General features: G+C 29.5%; 1 protein-coding gene across 1 annotated transcript; it reads left to right on the top strand.

The window, feature by feature from the left end:
• Positions 1-1,687: 1,687 nt before the first annotated feature.
• On the top strand, positions 1,688-3,375 carry LOC145099010 (putative protein phosphatase 2C 6). The gene is made up of 3 exons (XM_079036597.1): positions 1,688-1,987; positions 2,081-2,192; positions 3,074-3,375. Exons 1-3 carry the CDS (start codon positions 1,688-1,690, stop codon positions 3,373-3,375), a joined length of 714 nt encoding a protein of 237 aa, XP_078892723.1.
• Positions 3,376-7,362: the final 3,987 nt, after the last annotated feature.

Raw genomic sequence — 7,362 nt, forward strand, 5'->3', positions numbered from 1 at the left:
ATGAGATTGAAACTGATATTACATGTAAAGTCTATTAAGGTCAAAACGTCATCATCATCTATAAAATTGATCAAGTCAACACTCGATCAAATCTAAACCACATAAGCAAGTAACAATCTCAACTTGGCCATCAATTGTAGGTCAAGAATATACTTATTTAGAGTTACAATAAATGATAGGAACATAGATATGAGTAACATATTATCAATAAACAATTTTAGTTAATCATTTCAAGAAATAGTATAACTGAAAGCAATCCTAAAAATTGAATAATCGTCAACACTTCCACACATCTTGATAACAATAGAAAGTAATTAGTTTTTCAATAACAATATAGATATATTAGTAGTTATTTAAAAAATAATAATATCAAATAACAGTTTGATAACGAGGGTTGAAATATACCTTCAATTTTAAGTTTTATCATAAACAAATATATAAATTTAAAAGGAATAATCATTTAGTAGCTGTTTTTTATTTAAAATAACATCTTCATAAAAATAAATAAATAAATTATACACTTTTTGTCTTTGTCTACTAAAAATAGAAATTCGTTGGTTTATGGTTCATTGAATAAAAACTATTTACTATTAGTATTTTAGTTTATGTGAAAATTGAATATTTTAATAAATTAGTAAAATTTTGGTTCCAAATTGTAAACTAGATAAAAATCTAATTTCACTAAATATTTCGATAAAGATATATTTTTATTAATATTTAGGTTAATAACTTAATTGTATATCGAAAATTTATATTTTATATTATATAAGTATATTCAATTTCAGTTTATAAAAAAATGAAAAAAAAACCTAATAAAAGTTTAGTACCAAATTGAAAATACGATAAAAATATTATTTTATTAAATATTTCGATAAAGACACATATGACATATCGATAAAGAAAATAGACAATCATATGAAATTAAGTCTTCAAAATTCATCCCCGAAGAACCCTAGTCCCTAAATCCGCTGTTTACCGGAATAATAATATGTTCTTCTGGCATCACATTTCAAAGCTCTTTCTGGAGAACTCATTTTTGCGCCATTAATGGCATGTCTGAATATTGAAGAAGAAAAAAGAATACACAAATGTCGTAGAAGAAACGGTAACATTCAATTCCTTTTCGTGGTTCACGATGACAGATAAAATTACATCAATCTTTATTCAATCTACGATCTTGATTGAGAAGCTACCATATCATTATATGAATATCACATTCTTGTAATTTACTAATTTGTTAGATTTACTTGAACATAGAGAAGATTTAGGGAAGATTCAAACGAATTTATAGTTCAATAGAGGTTACGCACTGATGATCTATTTAGATTTCAAGTCCTTACTTAGGTTATTACATCTATTGTCTGTTGCGAGTTGATCTTTCCATTTACAACAACATAAAACATGGTGTAGATCAATCTAAATATGAGGTGTAATAACAAAGATTTATCAATGTGCTAGAGTACTTATCAAATCTCAAGCAATTCAGATTTAGGAAAGTAGATGAATAAATATGCATGATCAAATATCAATCATTTACTTTGTTTATGACTTTATGTATGAATGAATCATGCTAGTAACTTACCTACCGAAATTGGTATTGATTGTCATTGGTTAGTAGTTATTTTCTTTTTAAGGTGTAATGATCTGTTTTACTTATTTCCATTAAAAACTAACAATTATTTCATTGATGATGATGATGATGATGATGATACAGGCGAGTGATTATTGTATGAAATCACTGCATACAGCATTGAAAGAAGCATGGGAGACTGCTGACACTACAACCGAATGGAACAAAAAGTGGGGTTCTGCATTTTTTAGGGCTTATGAAAATGTTGATAAGGCATGTGAAATTGAAACTGATGCTGGATCAACTGCATTGGTTGTGCTTCTTTCATCTTGCCAAATTGTTGCTGCGAATTGTGGTGATAGTAGGGCTGTTCTTTGTCGTGGGTCCCACACCATTCCTCTCTCCGAGGACCATAAGGTCTTTTCAATCTCTTATCTTTTTCTCAATGTCTTCTTTTTGCTTATTTTTCTCTAACACAATCACTAATTCTTCTGTTTTAACTTTTAACAGCCTGATAGAGAAGATGAGGAGGAGAGGATTGTTAAAAGTGGGGGCTGCATATTATCAGATGAGTGGGGTACACCGAGAGTGAATGGTGTGCTCGCAATGTCAAGGGCAATAGGTTTATAAATATTCCTTATTTTTATAAATTTTGGTTTCCTTTTTCTTGTAGGACATATATCTTATCATATTCTAAGACTATGTTTGGCAGACTAGCTGAAAAGCTAGTTGTTAGCTGTTAACTGAAAAGCAAGCTGCTAGTTTATAAGCTAACTTTCAAAAAATGATGATTGGTAAAAACTAGATGAAAGAGATAAAATGACATAAAAAGACATTGAAAAAAATGTTTCTATAATTAATTAAGGGTATATTCGGAAGATTTTAAAAAATCTCTTAAATAGCTAGCTTATCAGCTACTTTTTAAATTGACATGTCTGGCAAGCCAAAAAGTAGCTAATAAGCTAGCTTTTTAAAAAACTACTTAGACTAACTTTTTAATAGCTTTTTTAAAATCTTCTGAATATACCCTTAATTAATTATAGAAACATTTTTTTCAATGTCTTTTTATGTCATTTTATATCTCTTTCAGCCAGCTTATCAGCTAGTTTTTACTAAACGTCATTTTTTGTAAGCTAGCAGTTAGCTTTTCAGCTAGCTTTTCTGCCAAACATACCATAAAAAGTAAAAAGTAACTTATAGCCTAACTTTTTAAAAAACTACTCAGACTAGCGTTCGCGTTTCAATGAGCTTATTAAACTTTTTTAAAATTCTTTTAAATATGCCTTTTCTTAATTAAAAAAAAACACAATCTTCTTCATGCACTTTTATGCATCTTGCATATATACGCTAGTTTTACCAAAAACTATTTTTTTATCAACTAGCAGCTCGCTTTTCATCTATCAGCTAGCTTTTCAGTTAGTCTGTCAAACATAACCTAAATCTACAGAAACGTATGATTACAGACTAATTGTAATTATATACTTGTGGTGTTTGAAATGTCAGGAGACAAGAGGTTGAAACCGGCTGTAAGTGCAGTTCCCGATTTGACTTTTACTACGAGGTCAGAAGATGACGAGTGTTTGATAATAGCTACCGATGGTTTATGGGATGTCATGTCCACAACATGTGTTGGAAATTTTGCATGTCAAAAGTTGCAACAAGAGCGCAACGTGGAAAGAGCTAACAAAAGTCCATCGCAATATGTTGCAGAGTGTCTTCACCAAGAAGCGCGTTCGAGATCCAGCTCTGATAATTTTTGTGTGATTGTTGTTGACTTGAAGTCAAAGCCACCAACAAATCCCTAAATTTGATTTTATAAGGTTGATGATTTAGAACAACTATCTATCTATCTATCTATCTATCTATCTATTTTGCTTTTTATAATAATACTCAAGTACTTTTGTGGTTGATATTTGGAGGATGATATAAAATGGTTTCAGACTTTTAGTTAATGTTTCTAAGTTACAAATTTAGTCTTTATGGTTTGGATTGAATTTGTGATTTACTACACTTATGTATATACACATATAGGGAGTGGGGCTTATAGGCTTTAGTTGTTTGTTCGATATGAGATCGTTGGAAAGTGTAGTTGAAAGAAGTGTATATAATAATAATATGATGGAGAAAGAGAATCGCTACTTCTATTGTCCCCTAAAAGTTACAAAATCATATTCTGATCCCTCTTCCCACCCATCCTTGATAAGCTTTTGTTCTTTAACAAAAAGCATGAGATGTGACTATACAATATGAGAGAGAGAGAGAACATCATGGGATACTTACACTTTGTTAAGACCACTTGGTGGTTGGATCTTGCTCGCATAACTTAACAAGCTGGATGTTGGGAATCAGATTAAGACATGATAATGGAAATCGTCAGTTTCAAAACAAATTATGTACATTCACTTAACAAATGTGTCACTAGGCCAATGTAAAAAGTTATTAAGTTGTTAAAATAAAAACTCTTAGGATTATAAAATTCAAGTAGGATTCGTGATATTTAGGAAATGAAGTTTGTGTTTCTTTTTCATCCTAAGAGCATCATCATATGAAAAAGAGCATCATAATGGTAAATCTCTAAGCTTATTAAGTTTATCAAATCAACAAAAAAATTATCTCTTAAATTCCTTATCTTTTTTTTTAAAGATATATTTTATAAAACGTCTTTATTTAACTTTTAGTTTTTAAGAACATGTTATATTTGATATGTGTATTATTTTATTAAACATATAGCTATTTTATACAAATATTGAATATATTTTGTGTATATTAGTTAAAAAATAATATAAAAATATAAAATATAATTAAAAGGGATAAAAAAAATGTTATTAAAATAAGGGAATTAGATGTATTACTTTAATAGTATAATAATGAAAGTTGATTCGTACAAAATAATTTTTCTTCATGCATAACAATATATACACTAAAATGTATTTTATAAATCTATAAAACATAAATTTTTGTGTATGAGGAAAAACTATTATGTACGGATCACTTCCTTATAATAATGGCTAGAAGAACGTTCAACAATTAATAAATAGTAACAAAATAAATTTCAACTTCTTTGGTATTAAAGTGGTTGTTCGAGTAGTAATAAATCATTCAAAAACTTCCGTCAGAATGCTCTAATCTAATTTCTAACTCAAAATCTATAAACTCACTATATCGGTATAAATAAATAAATAAATATTTTTATTTACTTTAAGGGTTATTAACATAAAACCTAAGCGTCGACGTGTCCTATGTTTGCGTTTTGCATCGACGACGTTGTTTTACTATGATCACCGGTGGGGAGATCAGGGTGCTAATGACAACCTATTCAACAATTAATATTTGATTACGAAACGTTATTATGGTGTGCTGACATCATCGGTGATGATGTTAGTTCATTTAAACCTAATGTGGGATCGACATAATAGGAATGAAATTTTAGTTTCAAGAAAAAGGGATACCCGAGAAAGGAATAGGAATGAAAGATGTGTGAGGGAAAAGTTCGAAACCAATGAGAAATTATGGTAATTCAATGGAATGCTTCTCAATTTGTTTTTACATAAACAAATTTTCATCATAAATGGAAACATAAGATTTGAGAAAATTATGTGGGGAGTACAGGGTGGTTGTTGACGTCTACATTGAAAGGAAGCCTTCAAAGATAGGTAAATGTTTTGCATTTTTTAGGTTTTTAAAGGTTTATGACTTGGCCAAATTAGCAAAGAAGCTGAAATAAATTTAGATCATGTATTTTCATCTATTCGCAAGTATTGCTAGGTTTGTACGAAATGATAAAAAAAGATACCAAAATATATAGGGACACTTTAAATTCGAAAATAAATAAGCAAGGAAAAAGGATGAGAGTTATTTAGCTTAGCAAAATAGATCTTATGCCAATGAAGTTACCACGATGAAAGGTAGCAATGATTCAAAGAAAGGTATGATTTATTCATATATTAATCAGAAAGGTATGGTTTATTCATATATGAGGGTAATGAGTTAACGATAGAGGATTCCGAAGCTACTGGTTAATAGGAGGTCATAGCAGATAAGAGTATGATAAATGGAGCTATGGAAACCGAGATGAATATCGTGTATGATAATAAAGCATGAGATTTGGTTGATTGGACATATGACTGTAAAACAATAGGATGTAAACATGATTTTAAGAAGAAGAAATACATGGATAGAAAGCTACATGCATACAAGGTAAAACTATTTGTAAAAGGCTATACTCAAACCCAATTGATTGAATTTGAAGAAACCTTTTCACCTGTGACAATGATAAAATCTATCATGATATTGGTTTCCAAAACAAATTTGATTTTTAAAATATGGAAAACGGGTGAAATAATTGCTTTCCTAAATGGAAAACTAAACCTTATGGTTTTATACATGCCAAGTATCCAAATAAAGTATGTACGTTTCAGAGAGATATTTATGGATTCAAACAAGCATCTCGAAGTTGCAGTAACTGCTTTGATGAGAAAATCAAGGTGTTTAGATTTGTCAAGAGTGAAAATGAAGCTTGTGTATAGGTCAAAGTTAGTAGGAGAATTATAGTCTTCTTCGTACTGTATTTGGATGACATACTACTCATGAGAAATAATGTTCTAACCTTCACTGTGTAAAAACTTAGCTTGGGAATGGTTTTTTATGAAAGACATGGGAAATGCACTATACGTCTAGAGCATCAAGATCTATAACGATGTATATAGACACCTCATTGAGTTAAGCCATAATACACACATAGATTATGTCTTGAAGAGGTTCAAGATGTAGGATTACAATAGAGGACTCATATTTATATTATATATGTTGGCATTGGCATTAAGCAGATCTCGGTCTCCTACAATGTCTGATGCACTCAAATTTAAAATTGGATATGATGTTCCAATAAATATACATGATTCCAAAAAAGGATGCATACCTATGTAACATCCCTAAATTAGGGATAAAATAAAATTGTATGAAATAAATAATCAAATAATCAAATAATAAAATAAAATAAATGAATTTAAAATTTAGAGTAATAATGATCGATATTTTGTTTACTTATAAAGTCAATTTAAAGTGAATGAATATTTATTTGGGTCAAATCTATGAACTAGGGATAAAATGGTAATTTAGACAAGAGCCTAGTGTTTGACCAAGATTTGACTAGACTAACTCTTATAAGGACCAAACAGAAAAGAAACTTACTAGGGATAGATTTATAATGTAAATATGAAACAAATTAGATAGTTGAATTCATTATGGGAAAATGTTGGAAAGAGAGGAATGGGGGTATAAGTTATCAAGTTAGTGAAAAGTTAATAAGCTAGATATTCCATCCTCTTCGAGTTCTTCATTCAAATATATTGATAGAGAGATAGAGCGAGGGGAAGAAAGGATAAATGATGATTTAATGAGACCGGAAGAGACTTAGTAGCATAATTGAAGAAGCATTAGAATTAGAGAAGCCAAGGTTCATAAAGAAGACATTGGAAATGTATAAATTTTCTTCACCTTCTTATTTTCGAGTTAGGATTTGGAGGTTTCTCCAAATCCATAAAATGTTGGTGATATAGAGTTCTAATTAATTTTCTATGCTCACTTCTAAAATCTACTTATTAAACTCCAAGAGAACTCTCATGTGAAGTGCTGCTATAGAGTTTGGGGTTTTATGAGCCTTTGAAGCTCCATTAATGGTGAATTTTATTAGTAATTTGATTTGAAGAATTTGATAGTTAATCTAGATTCTATTTTGAGGTTTTAATTTTTTGGTTTTTATTCAAAAATCATTTTCTAAAAAACTAAAAACA

This window comes from Lactuca serriola, chromosome 4, assembly GCF_051521515.1.
Source record: "Lactuca serriola cultivar US96UC23 chromosome 4, Lser_US96UC23_V15, whole genome shotgun sequence".
In the NCBI taxonomy this organism is placed as follows: Eukaryota; Viridiplantae; Streptophyta; class Magnoliopsida; order Asterales; family Asteraceae; genus Lactuca; species Lactuca serriola.